General features: G+C 32.0%; 1 protein-coding gene across 1 annotated transcript; it reads left to right on the forward strand.

The window, feature by feature from the left end:
* Positions 1-1,154: 1,154 nt before the first annotated feature.
* On the forward strand, positions 1,155-12,197 carry LOC134267755 (ran GTPase-activating protein 1-like). Its single transcript, XM_062749967.1, has 16 exons — positions 1,155-1,287; positions 1,562-1,621; positions 2,090-2,269; positions 2,365-2,499; positions 5,256-5,414; positions 5,727-5,840; positions 5,969-6,068; positions 6,716-6,800; positions 6,949-7,000; positions 7,229-7,318; positions 9,465-9,557; positions 10,238-10,282; positions 10,758-10,818; positions 11,402-11,493; positions 11,682-11,806; positions 12,045-12,197. Exons 1-16 carry the CDS (start codon positions 1,198-1,200, stop codon positions 12,112-12,114), a joined length of 1,551 nt encoding a protein of 516 aa, XP_062605951.1. The 5' UTR covers positions 1,155-1,197; the 3' UTR covers positions 12,115-12,197.
* Positions 12,198-14,311: the final 2,114 nt, after the last annotated feature.

Here is a 14,311-nt window from a genome sequence, read left to right on the forward strand (position 1 = left end):
TTTTAATTACATTTTCATGAAGAAGAACTAGTTTAATTTTTTTATGTAGGTCTATTTCAAAGTAATTCAGATCAAAATTGCTTAAATATTTTCATTTTTGGAATGTACACTTTTTGTTGGTTAATTGTGTGACTTTGCCTTACTTAAAGACAACATTCGTTGAGGTGAGCTCTGTAATCTCTGATTACCTATGTTTATGGTTCATTTACAAATAATACATTCTAAGGAAAATATTAAACTGTCCAGATTTGTCTTCATTTTGTGCATTTTAAAATCTTGCAAGTCCTGTAATGAAATGTGGAGTGATTTTTTCTTTCCATTGATATTGGTGACCTATAGAAGCAATGTGCTATTGATAAATTCTGATTTCGACATTAAGTTCCATTCACAAGTATCGAAAATCAACTCCGCTTGGAGACAGCAAAATTTCCAGTTTTCATAATGGACCTGGCATTTTCTTGGCATGTGAAATATCAAAATTGTTAAAAAAAAAAATAAAAATAAAAAGCCTGGAAAACGTCATATATTTCGGACTAGGTGCAAGTATATGTTGTGTATTTTATAACAGAATTTATAAATGGATTTCTTCCACTCTACCTGAGATCTGTCTCTTCAAGAGATTATGAAGAATAGATTGTGGCATGGCATAATGACATAGGTTCAAGAAATAATTTCTTCATTGGAGGAAGAATAAACTTGATATTAGCAATAATCTTGAGTTTTGTTGGAAAATAAAGCCAGAAGGGTCAGATGTTTGTTTTCCAACAAAAATCAATATTTAAAAAGAGTGTCATGATACATGCAAATTTAAATATTACTCTTCATCCATTTGCATTAGAAGGAAAAGCAATGTAATTCAAATCCCAAATATTTTTTTAATCATTTTTTGTGTCGCAACCAAAAAATAATTCGATTAATTTCCTTTTGAGAGCAGTCAAAATCTAAAGAGAAAAAAAGATCTTGAGCTATAGATAATTTGTTGTTGACATTTGTGATGTATTTTAGAATAATGTCAGAGGCATTTCTTTTATCTTTGCAATAACTGTAGTAGAATAGATGTCAGCTCAGAACAAATTTTGTTGAAGGTATAAATTTCAAAGATGCAGGATACATGTTGATTATGACCGTATACATTTATTTTTTGTGGGTTGAATTACAGCAAAAGAAATAGTTGCAGAGATAGAAAAATGCAAGGTAATGACAGCGCTTCGGATGGAAGGAAATACCCTTGGAGTTGATGCAGCAGAAGTCATTGCAAAGGCATTAGAAAAACATCCAGAATTTGAGGTATTTTCATGTTGTTTGTATATATTATGCATAAATAAGAGGAAATTTAAACTTTAAATTAATTTTCGCCTTGATTGTTTGTAATACCCAGCTGTGATAACATTTATTTTATTGTTTTTCAAAATGTCAAATTTTAATTTAAAATTTTAAAGAATATAAATGGACAAGTATTACAAGCTAACAATGGTGAACTACTTTATACAATAACTGTTTATATGATGGATGACCATTCCTTGTAGATTTAATTAGATTTTGTAAATGTTACATGTTGTAGAGAGCACACTGGAGTGACATGTTTACGGGAAGACTAAAGACTGAAATACCTAAAGCTTTGGTAGGTAGAGGTCATCAGTAAGTGATTTGATTGTCATCTGTAAAATTCGTTTCATCTTCTCAAGGCCTCTCAGGCAAATTCATCCAATTTTTTCAAAATGTCTATGATAAAAGGAGATTCAGATTTGTTCATGTGGAGGTTAATTAATGATTATTAATGGAAAAGAGGAGGGATAATGAAGTACTTAATGCAGTGTAATATGGTGGGATTCGTAAATCAGAATTATATCGAGGGAAATGGAAAACAATCTAATGTATAACAGGCACAAATGTCAATTAAAAAAAAAAGGGTCTTTCCCTTATAGAGGTGATTTTGCCCTTGTAGTAAAGGTTTGGCCAAAATTCTTCTTTGAATTTTAGTCAGTTTTAAGAAATGAAAGATTTAAAATTGAAAACATGTATGCAATTAAAAATAAAGATGTCATATACATGTGTGTATAATTATTCAGAGATTTGATCTGTTATGTAGGAATTTTTAGGAGCAGCTATCATGAAGGCTGGTGCAGGATTAGTGGAGTTGGATCTAAGTGATAATGCTTTTGGTCCAAATGGTGTGGTAGGACTTGTAGCTCTACTGAAGAGTCCAAGCTGTTATACATTACAGGAACTTCGTCTAAACAACAATGGATTGGGTGTCGGAGGCGGAAAGGTTTGTCTCAAAAATTCAATGAATGGAAGTGATTTGTAGGTAAATGAATGCCTTTGCTCTGAAATGTTGATGTATTACAATATCTATGTTGACAGATGCTGGCCGAGTGTCTTACGGAGTGCCATCAGAACAGTGTGAAGGCTGGGAAACCTCTCAAACTTAAGGTCTTTGTATCTGGTCGAAACAGATTAGAAAATCCAGGGGCGACAGCACTAGCTGCAGTTTTTAAAGTAAGGATCATGTCCTGTCATTTCTACTCCTATTTCAAAAACAACTATCGCTATTGTATCTCTTGAAGAATTTACAGATATCATGAATTTTGGTCATTATAGCTTAGGAATGCTTAGTTTAATTTTAGCTGGACATAATGAAGTTGAAATGAGCTAAAAAGAAAAAAAAAACATTTTCAAGTACAGTAAAATCTGTCTAAACCGGATGCCACTGGTTCCGTAAAAAATGGCCGGATTAGACAGAATCTGGAATGCAGGAAATTTCCAGGAAATTATTTAGAGTTATTTCCCTTTTTTATATTTGTGTACATTCGATGCGTAAATGTTAAAAATACATCTACTATAAGAAAAAGAAGCATCCAAATTTTATGGTGTATGGTTTTCTTTACATTGAAATATGATATATTTAATCACAGATTAAGGATGTAGAGTGTTCGTCATTTATTCAAATTAAAGCATTTTAGATACACAAACAAACTGTACACTGTACAAAATTCTCAGTAATTAATCGTCGATAAAGTGTTCCTTTACATATGTTTTCATATGAATGAACAAGTACATATAACCTCTGATAAATTGATAATTCACACACTGTCAGACTTAAAAAAAAAAGTGGCCGTCACTTTTTAAAAAAAGAATCCAGAGTTGTTTGGTATGTCTTGGACTTGAGAGCGATAATTTTGTTTTCGGTCATTGATTTTAAGTCTTGTATAATTGTAAGGTAATCATCATCGTGAATTTTTGAGAAGTTCTCTATTTTGGTTAGACATACAAGCACATCGGTATAATCCGCGCAAGTCGGTCCGTTGTCAACGTCAGTTTCGTCCGGTTCCCCGTTGTCTTCGTCGCTTGAATTGTTTTCATTTAATGGTTGTCTATGTTCATCTAAAATTTGTTTTTCCCATTCCCCGTCATAATTTTCCTCAATGGGAATGTCATTCTCGGTATTTTCTAAGTCAGTCAGGGAATTTTCTGTCACACCGAGGGTCACGTGTCTTGTAATCAGCTGTGTTAATGGAATGTCGTCGCTGTCCGAATCATCAGAACTTTGATCGGGGCCCTCGAGGGGGAATCCCGCTGCAATAAAACAGGACTGAATTGTGGACAATTTCGTGTCATTCCAAGACCTTGAGATCCAGTGAGCACAATCTAACAAAGATATTGTTTTTGAAAGTTCAGAGGCATTCGCTGAGGTTTCAATACCTGTCAATAAACGACGCATGAGATATTTTCTGTAACGCGCTTTCATGGCACGTATAATCCCTAGATCTAAGGGCTGCAGTTTAGAGGTTGTATTTGCCGGGAAAAATTCTAATTTAACATGACTGAGTTTTAAATGCCTGTGCACAGTTGCATTATCCAAAAACATAATGATTTTTCTTTGTTTTTTTCTCATTTTTTCATTTATATCAGCTATCCATTCGCTAAAGATTTCAGAAGACATCCATGATTTTTTGTTGTTACGCCAAATAACAGGAAGTTTTTTCAAATCTAAATTTTTGAAACACCTTGGTCTAGAAGATTTCCCAATTACCAACGGTTTTAATTTTTCACCCATCATGCTACAAGCGAGCATGACCGTCACACGTTCCTTCGCTAATTTACCCCCTTTACAGTCTTGGCCTTTTACCGAAAAACTTTTGTCTGGGAGAGCTCGAAAGAAAAGCCCCGTTTCATCACAATTAAAGACATCCCGTGGTTCATAACCATTGAGTTTTTGTTTTAGCGTGTCTTTGTAGGAATTAACAAGATCTAAATCGACATCGGCACTTTCCCCACAAATCTTAAAATGTGCAATGTTGAAACGGCTTTTAAAACTTTCAAGCCAACCCACTGACGCTTTAAAGTCAGGAAAACCAAGTTCACTTGCAAACTGTAGTGCTTTTTCCTGAATAATAGGACCACTAATGGGTATGTTTTTCGCTCTTGCCTGTTCGAACCATTTGAATACTGCTTCATTTAAATTACCGTATTTAGATCCACTTGTAAACCGTTGACGTTTTCCTGACCCAGAAATTTTTAACTGGTCTCTATAAAACTCCTTTCTTTTCAGAATATCACTCACTGTTGTTTTTCCTATTCCAAATTTAACCCCAAGATCCTTTTGAGAAATTTTTGGCGATTTTTCGAAATGTTCAATTAAGTCAATTTTTTCCTGCAAAGTTAATTCCTTTCTTTGTCTCTTTGGAGAAGGATAAGGAGAGTCATGAGGACGCTTGCGTGGCGTAGACATTTTGAATGAACAGAACACAAAGATAGTTTGGTAATTTTATTGAATAATACTCACCCTGAAAATTGTATGTATTTTCCCTGGAGCACCCTTCAAAAATGTGTACAATTCTGAAGTTACCTGAATTCCCCATAAGCGCCTCTTTAAATGGCTTAGTAGAGGCGACGGGCCGTGAAACACACTGTCGGCTATATAAACAGGTGTCTCAGGTAACATTACATGGCCGGATTAGAGGATATAATTACCGTTAATTATGAGCAGTTGGGACCAATACGGCCGGCCGGAGTACACAATAGACAGTATCCGGACTGCACAGAATTTTTTATATAACATTTGTTAAAGAAGTGCATGGGACTAAAATTTTTGGACGAAATGAACAAAAGTCCGGAGTGCACAGAATCCGGATTAGACAAATTATACTGTACATTACTGTTCAACCTTCCATCCTATTTAATCTAAAATATGATAGGAGAATACAGTGAAATAAAGAACTTGAACAATTGTGTTTACAAGTCTTACTTTTCAGGCGTTGGGTTCTTTAGAAGAGGTGGCCATGCCACAGAATGGTATTTATGCAGAAGGAATAACAGCTCTGGCAGATGCCTTTGCAGAAAACAAAAACCTGAGAGTCATGAACCTTAGTGACAATACATTTACACAAAAAGGAGGCAAGAACATGGCCAAAGTGAGTAGTTAAAACTTTTAGCTCATCTAAGCGAGAGACTCAAGTGAGCTTTCTGATAAATCTTTGTCTTAAGTATGAACAGCATACATGTATGAAAAGTGTGCATATACACTTGAAAGTAAACTTATATATTTTCATATTTCCTTAAGAACAACTGGGGCCAGTATTAACCGAACTTTCAACATTGCATTCTTGTGTGATGGAAATTCATATTTGGCATTCAAATCCTTAAGCATTTTATTTAATCAATAAATCAAATCAAATCTAGTAATAAGTTTTACCATGCACTCATTACATAGTGATTTTTTATAGATTTTACCAAAGTTACAGAATTTAGAAGTGATAAACTTTGGTGATTGTTTAGTGAGGACTGAAGGTGCAATAGCATTGTCAAATGCTCTTAAAGAAGGACACCAGAAGCTTAAGGTATTTTTCTTATTCTTGATCAATCCATGCCAAAAAAATGTTTAAAAGGAATATTTATCCAGTCAAGAAAATATGCCATTCTATTCAAGGGAATTTACTATTGAATTTGAACCTTCTCTTTTTCACAGGAACTAAATTTATCGGGAAATGAAATCAATAAACGAGGAGCTGGTATTGTGGCTGAAAACATGGAAAACAAAGTTAACTTAACTAGGCTAGACCTAAACTGTAAGTCAGGAGAGAAATTGTGTGTTGTTCATACATGAATTGATGAAAGATTGCTTACTTAAGAACTGCTTCTGATAGTAATATTATATACCGGTAAATATTGCATGTAGTTGTGTGTAACATTGAAAATTTTCACCCCAAGATCCGAGACAATGGTTTTCGAGGGGTGAAAATTTTCAATGTTACACTCAACTACATGCAATATTTATTATATTATACTGAATGTTTTATACAAATACATATAACAGTGAACCGTGCGCGCATAATTTCTGCACAGTCGCTATTTTTTGGAATATCACCCGTCGTCAAGCAATGTTGACTGTTGCTACGCGTGAGGGCGTGGCTTCATTCAGCGGGTAATAGTGTTTTTAACAAATGTTTCTCAACCAATCAGATTCAACTAATTTGCATGAAAGTATAATATTAAATATTACTGCATGTCAGATCCTATTGCATTAGAAAATTTTCATTTTCTTACACATCTTAAACCAGTTTACTTTTATTGATATGAGTTCCATTGAATATTATAAATACGTTTGAAGATGGTTCATTTCAAATAGAATTACTACCATCATGGTAACCTGATAATACACTGTAGTTTGTTGTTTCTTAAGCATAATTTAAATATATCTTGTGTGCTTTAATAGGTAATATGCTTGGTGAAGATGGCATTGAGGAAGTGAAAGGAACTATGGAGGCTATGGGTAAACTGGATATCCTGGCATCACTCAGGTTTGTTTCTTCTCCAGCCATGTAAAGTTAATGTGGAAAATGACATAGATGATTCATGTTGTATTAAAATAATGACAAAAACCTACATAGATAACAAATGAAAATATAAACTATTTACTATTAAGCTGAATATCTTTTTTTTTGAAAGTGATGATGAAGGATCAGAGGAAGAAGATGGAGGAGGGGACCAATCAGACGAGGTGAGTTAATTTAGTAGAATTTATTGAATAGATACATACCTGGTATTTTATATTGTAGGAATAAAAGAATATTTCTCTCAATCAGTGTAGCAGTATTATAATTGTACCAATAGATATTAATATTCTGGATAAATTTGTTAAATCTTTTAAAGAAAAGTCTTACAAAAGAACATGCCAAACATTTATAATCTAGTCAGATTGGTAATGAAGATGTAATTTTTATGACAGGAGGATGTAGGACATGATGATGTGGAAGGGGAGGAAGTAAATGACCCAGCACTACAGGTCAAGGGCAAGGCCATCACCCCCAACAAACAGGTATGTACAGGTCAAGGCCAACACCCCCAACAAACAGGTATGTACAGGTCAAGGCCAACACCCCCAACAAACGGGTATGTACATGTCAAGGCCATCAACCCCAACAAACGGGTTTGTACAGGTCAAGGCCATCATTCCCAATAAACAGGTTTGTACAGGTAAAGACCAAGGCCATAACACCCCCCCCCCCCCAGTAAACAGATATGTTTATTAAACAGGTATGTTTATACCAACATGATAGCATAAAAATGTAGGCTGAGAAATACATAAACAGGCTGACAAATGAATGAATCAAAGCTTGGATTTCCCCTGCTCCAGGGCAGATAACATTCAAAGTTTATGCCTATATGGCACAGGATCAGAAACACCCTAAGATTTTACTCCTATACATGTACAACAATTGGCTTTCAGTGTTCAGATAAAAATCCTAAGAAATTAATATACACATATTACATAAAATAACATTCAATTTTTAAAAGGTTATTAAGGCATTTGTAAGGTCAAATGTGGTGTAGAATTCTGAAATTCAAATTAGACATCTTTTTCTTTTCTGATATTTTTCAGAATGATGCTGCCACACTTGACCTTGCAGATGACCTTGGGAATTTGAAGCTTTCATGACCCTAACCTATGCTTAGAAGATTAATTTTTTTGATTGAGAACTGTCTAGTTTTAAATGTTAATTCTATCTGTGATAATGAGATTCTTTTTAAAACCAAATGCTTTTACTTTTCTCCATGCACATTTTGCTGTTTTAAATAGCTTTACATTGTACATGATATTTAAATTCATCAAGATCTCGTAACATTCTCATTCATTTTAATATTGCTGATTTTTACAGAGTATTGCATTTGAATTCTTTTTTTTTTCTGTCAATTATGCATCTACCTCTTAAAATCAATTGTCTCGAGATACTAAAAATTAGGAGGGATTATCTCATGCTAAGAATAATTTCACGACAAAACCATTATTTCTTTTTATAGCCATAGTACTTTCAGAAACTAAAGTTTTCAATCTCAGTCTTCGTAATGCCATATTTTATGTTGACTTGTTTTAAGTTCCACCATTTGAACACTTTGACACTTTTTGTCTTCTTTTAGAATAAATGTTTTAATGATGTCTGAACCTTTTTCTGGTTTATTTCTTGTCAAGGAGAACATGTTTTTAAGTATTCAATGGAAAAGATATCGAACAGTGATCTATCCTAAAAAAAAATCAATGACAAGTACAAATCTGTTAAGAGGGCATAAAATACAGACCCCTGGAAATTCCAGAGATTGGATCAGGTGCCCAGGAGGAGTATCCATCCCCTGTTCACTTTATTATGAAATTGTTAAAATCCCTGTAACATCAACTTGTCATCCAATAGCATAATATCTGCTTAAATATTTATTGAATTGTTTATACAGTAAAACTTGGTTATAATGAAGTCAATGGGACCTATGAAATTACTTCGCTGTATCCATAATTTGTTATATCCGTATAAGAAATTTGTTAAATTCATATAACTGGGGATCCAAGATGACTTTGCTATATCCGTGAATTCGCAATACCCGTGTTCGTACTAACCGAGTTTTACTGTATTGGTTAAGTTATGACATTTAAATGATTTTCAAACCTATAGTCATGTATTTTCTAGCTGTAAAAAGATAAAAAAATGTTTTCTGTGTGCATGACTTTTAATCAGGGGTGTTGTCTGTTTCTCAAGAAATTCTATGATGTAGTCTGGTTATGCAAGACCAAAATGAAATTGAAGTCCCAATTTTTATCGTAATAAAGAGGGTAGGTGTATTTGGCATCTGCATGAATTGTGTACATAGAAATCAATCATAGTAGACAATTTGGTTTATATTTGACCATAGAAGGATGGAGTTTATGAAAGGAACCCACTGTTTTGTTATGAATACCAAATTAGCTAGCTATTTTGTAAATAACAGTATATTTGTTGTCATTTCTGCTGTCTAAGGTATTCAGTTGTGTACTTTACAAGCAGATTTTGAAACTCCCAAAGAAGATATTTCCAGTTTTTGGACATATGGGTTTACAATATCTTTACTTCTCTGAAATTCTAGACTTGATATATGAACAGAAAATATATTTGTAGATTGGTCTATGTGTATTTAATCATGATGCATTCTTTGTACAGACAACTGCAAAAGATTTTTTGGCATTCCCATCCCCCAGCAAACTATTACAGCTTGGAAGTGGTAGAGTTCAGGCCATAAGAGAAGAACTTGGGGTAAGTCCAGCATCCTTAAGGCTCTAATGGTCAGAAATCAAAGAGCTTATTTGATAGTATTAGGAGTCTGGAAACTATTTTCTGCAAAACACTACTCCTACAGTTTTGATCCAATTTTAGTAAAACTTTATACATATAAGTACACTGTACTAAGAAAAATAATTCTGTGTACCGGTATGGTTTTTTTTTTTTTTTTTACATATATCAACAGTGTTGCCATGATTACTAAAAAAAAATCAATAATTCTTTCAAAACATTTCTGCAACAGTTTAGGTCCACAATTAACAAGACTTTGTCCACAAGCACTATATGTTATTACGGGTAGATACTACAGATACATTATTCTTTCTTTTAATCTGTGTTTGGTTTCAACAAATGTTGCCATGGGAGGTTAAATTTGAAAGGATCTTTCTTCGAAATTTTCTAAAAATGTTCTCTTACCACAGATACAGCCCAGTTTCAACAAGTCTGAAAAAACAAATAAATGTACACACCAGTAGAGTTTTAGTCTTGTCAAAATCTTTTAATTTTCATTTTATTGGCTGAACAAAAATACAATGTGTAAAGTTAGCATATGTACAAACAAATGTTTCAACTTGCATTAGATATATAAAATTAAAAGAGCACATATTTCATATTTTCAGATTATTTTTAATGTACTTTTTTTTCTCAAAATACAGACTGATGTGAATGACCTGGATAAAGCAGTTCAGACATTTATGAAGGTTAGTACTACAGTAAAACTCGGTTATAACGAAGTCCTGGGGACCTATAAATTTACTTCGCTATATCCGTAATTTGTGATATCCATATAAGGAATACGTTAAATTTATATTGCTGGGGATCCAAAATGACTTTGCTATAACTGTAAATTCGCTGTATCCGTGTTCGTACTAAACGAGTTTTGCTGTAGATGCATTTACATAAATTTAAATGGATTAAAAATTCAAAAAAAGGAAGGGTGATGTAAAATAATTAAGTTGAAGGTTTGAAAATTGTACAACTTGGAATAAATTTCTGCTTTGAAGGTTTTAATTCTTCTGAGACAAAGGCTCAAAGAGCTTTTGCTATGAACTTTTTACCTTGAGGTAACATCTATACGTGTATATGCTTAGCACTACATTGTACATACTTCAAAGGGAAACAATTCTTTTTTGTTTTGTTTTAATAGGTTTTACATGTATTTCATCTTCTTATCAGATTTCTAGTGTGGTGACAACAGATGATACAAAAACTAAAGATGCAGCTTGTGATTGTGCAGGTACACTAAACTTTCTATAATTAAGTATATTTAATATGCTATTATAGCTCTGACACTTGCACTAGGGATTTAAAAGCTTAGAGAGCAAAGAATGAATACCCTGGTGCATATACATGTATTTTGATAGATACCACGGTACATTGTAGACTATCAGTTTACTTTAATAGGCACATAAATACAAAATTTTTCAGCTTTAATATTGCCTTCACAGAATTTTTCCAGAATATAAAGATATTTTTAAAAGAAAAAATATTTGTAAACTAAAAACAAAATATGCACATAATAATCTTTGTTGTTGCTACTTACGTAGTTGAAGTTAGTTTTCTTGAATGTCAATTTCTCAAATAAGTGATAAATGTCAAATTCATGTCGAATTTCAATCACAAACTACCAGGTGTGTTTTCTTGATGGTTCTTTGACCTCAATATCTTGATGCCACAAATATCTTGAAATTTTTGCTGCCATATCAAGTTTGAGATAATCAGATTTGACAGCAATTCTTTATTAAAAAAATGATTACTGGAAATGATCCATTCCTTCTGTAGTTGAACAGCAATATTCAAAATCAATATTTTTATTTCAGACCAAATAATTGAGGAAACTGTGAAATGTAATACAGAAAATGATGCAGTTATTCTTGCCAACACGATACTGGTTTACCTTGGAATTTTAAAGGTACCTAATACTTCACATTTGTTAGCACTGAATTTTTTATTCAGGCAACTCATCATTTTATCCTGTTCTGTCACTCTGTCTTCATTCACTTTCCATTCATTATCTCTTTACTGTTGCACATATTCACTCAAATCTGACATATAAATATAGAAATGACAGGCTTTGTGAATTACATCTTCTCATTTCAGGGTGAAGATAAATCCTACAGACCACCTAATGATATAACGGGACCACTCTTAGTACTGGAACATATCGTACGACAACCCTACTTCCCGAAATACTCTAGAGAAATGTTACAAGCCTTTTTTAGCAAGTAAGTTAATTTTCATTGGTAACTAAATCTTAATGCACTTGAACTTTGGTATCTCAAACACTGATATCTCAAATACTATAGATATGTCAAAATGATTTGGAAGTCGAAATCCTTTTTTTACCCTCGATATCTCAAGTCCTTGGATGTCTTGAAGTTACCTTTCAGTTCCATTCAGTTCAAGGTAATGTGGATTGACTGTACATAATTTGTAATTGAATTTTTTTTCTTTTTTTTTTAGACCCCATCCCCTTCTTGATTCAGCATCCCAAGCCAGACATAAACTTTTACAGACTCTTTATGCATTCTAAAGGATAGAAATATCATGTAAAATAAAACTCTAAGCAACTTAAAAATTCTGACGTGATGGAAATAAATGTGCTGTTTTGTTTGATATTGAAGTGTTATCTGCATATTACAGGCTGGAAAAGTTTTATGTAGAGACTTTTGGTATTTACTTAAAATAGATTCAAATCAATGATTAAATATAGGAATTTTTTAAGTATGGAAGAAAAAAAGACAAACTGAGATGGACCTTCTGAGATCAAATCTCTGATTTCAACTGATTTTATAATGTCAGGATATCGATACATGTACGAAACTGAAAATCATGTTTTTGTTAAAAAAGAATGTGACTTATAATAATATGAAGTTCCTATTAGAGAATCAGACTATTGACACAATAAAATAAAACACAAAGTTTGTGCTATCATTTTTTTCCAAACTAATTACATGTATGTATTTACTATTGGCAAGAATATCTGTATCTCTGACAATCAATGTCAGCCTGTCACGGAAAGAAAACTATTACAGAATCAAAAGAGAAAAGCAGTAATATTGTACTCTAATTTAATAATGCATATAATTGGAAGAAGACCAACTTTCTTCAAGAAAAATATGGAAATGTAAATATTCTTTTAATATTAAATGAATACATGTTGCAAAGGTGAAGGGTTGCTTTCCAGTGCTTTTGTTCATGAATTCAAAAATGCTAACTATAAAACTATTGTTATTAATAATACCACCGGTTGTCTTGACTTAGTTTGTGTGTCTTATTTTATATTCATTTGTCAAAGGATGAGGAGGTAGAATCTGGATTACATGAAATCAAAAATGTTATGATTTTTCCTGCAAATCTTGATGTGGCATGCCTTGTTACAATACTGAACAAAAACAAATTCTCCATAAACAACATATAGCTAACAGTGAATTTAAACATTACAATGAAAAAATTCTTCTCTGGCTTGTTTACTGCATTAATGTTGACTAGAATAGATATGAAATATATGGATACCTCATTGAATTATATGAATACATTTTTGTATCTCGTAACCAGCCTCTATAACCAGGCAGAGCGCATGCGCGCAACAAATTTACATCGAGTTCGGAAAACAGCAGAGAGGAAATTCGGAATATATAACGAAAACTAGTAGTGCTATTCTCAGATGCAGAAATTTATGCATAATTCAATAAAATTTTATTTAAAAAGCCGAAGAATTAATAAGTCGACATTGCAATTAGTTTTTATTTGTTTATTTAATCTTTTATTTATTTATTTATTTGTTTATTTATTTATTTATTTATATATTTTTATTTTTTTAATTGTAATAATTATTAATAAACTAAGTAACTTATTTATTCATTAGGAAATTTATTTGTCTGTTTATCTATGAATACATTCTTTTCTTCATTAATTAATTATTCTAATGAGTAATCAATTCTTCTATTTATTTATTATTCATTTATTCTTTTATTTAATTAATAAATTTATAGATTAATTTATTATTTATGTTTTAATTCATTTATATTTTAATTTATTTGTTTACTTAATTTATATTTTGCTTAATTGTTTATATATTTATTGGTTTTCTTCTTTATTTATTGGTTTATTTATTATTTCTGATAATTAAAGTAAATGTTTGATTTACTAATAATTTATTTATTTATTTATTTATCTATCATATCTATTCCTTTTTATTATTATTCTCTTAAAATTAATCAATTAATTAATTTATTTTTTATTTTAATTATCTTTTTATTTATTTATTTATTTGGTTAATTTATCTATTTTATTTATTTATTTATTTATTTATTTATTTATTATTTATTTATTATTTATTTATTTATTTATTCATTCATTTAATATATATTTTTTTCTCTCTCTGTGATATAGACAGGTTCTGTTTATGTATTGCAAGGGTTTATGTTCCCATAACCAGGGTTTGTATAACCATCACCAGAATCTATATACACATCACCAGGGTCCATTTTATCTATCACAAGGGTTTATATACCCATCACCAGGGTCTATATTATCTATCACCAGGGTCTGTATACCCATCACCAGGGTCTATATACCCATCACCAGGGTCTATATACCCATCACCAGGGTCTGTATACCGATCACCAGGGTCTATATACCCATCACCAGGGTCCATATTATCTATCACCAGGGTTTATATACCCATCACCAGGGTCTGTATACCCATCACCAGGGTCTATATACCC

The sequence above is a fragment of the Saccostrea cucullata genome, unplaced genomic scaffold, assembly GCF_032062105.1.
Source record: "Saccostrea cucullata isolate Sc308-1 unplaced genomic scaffold, CSIRO_AGI_Scuc_v1 ctg8865, whole genome shotgun sequence".
Classification (NCBI taxonomy): Eukaryota; Metazoa; Mollusca; class Bivalvia; order Ostreida; family Ostreidae; genus Saccostrea; species Saccostrea cuccullata.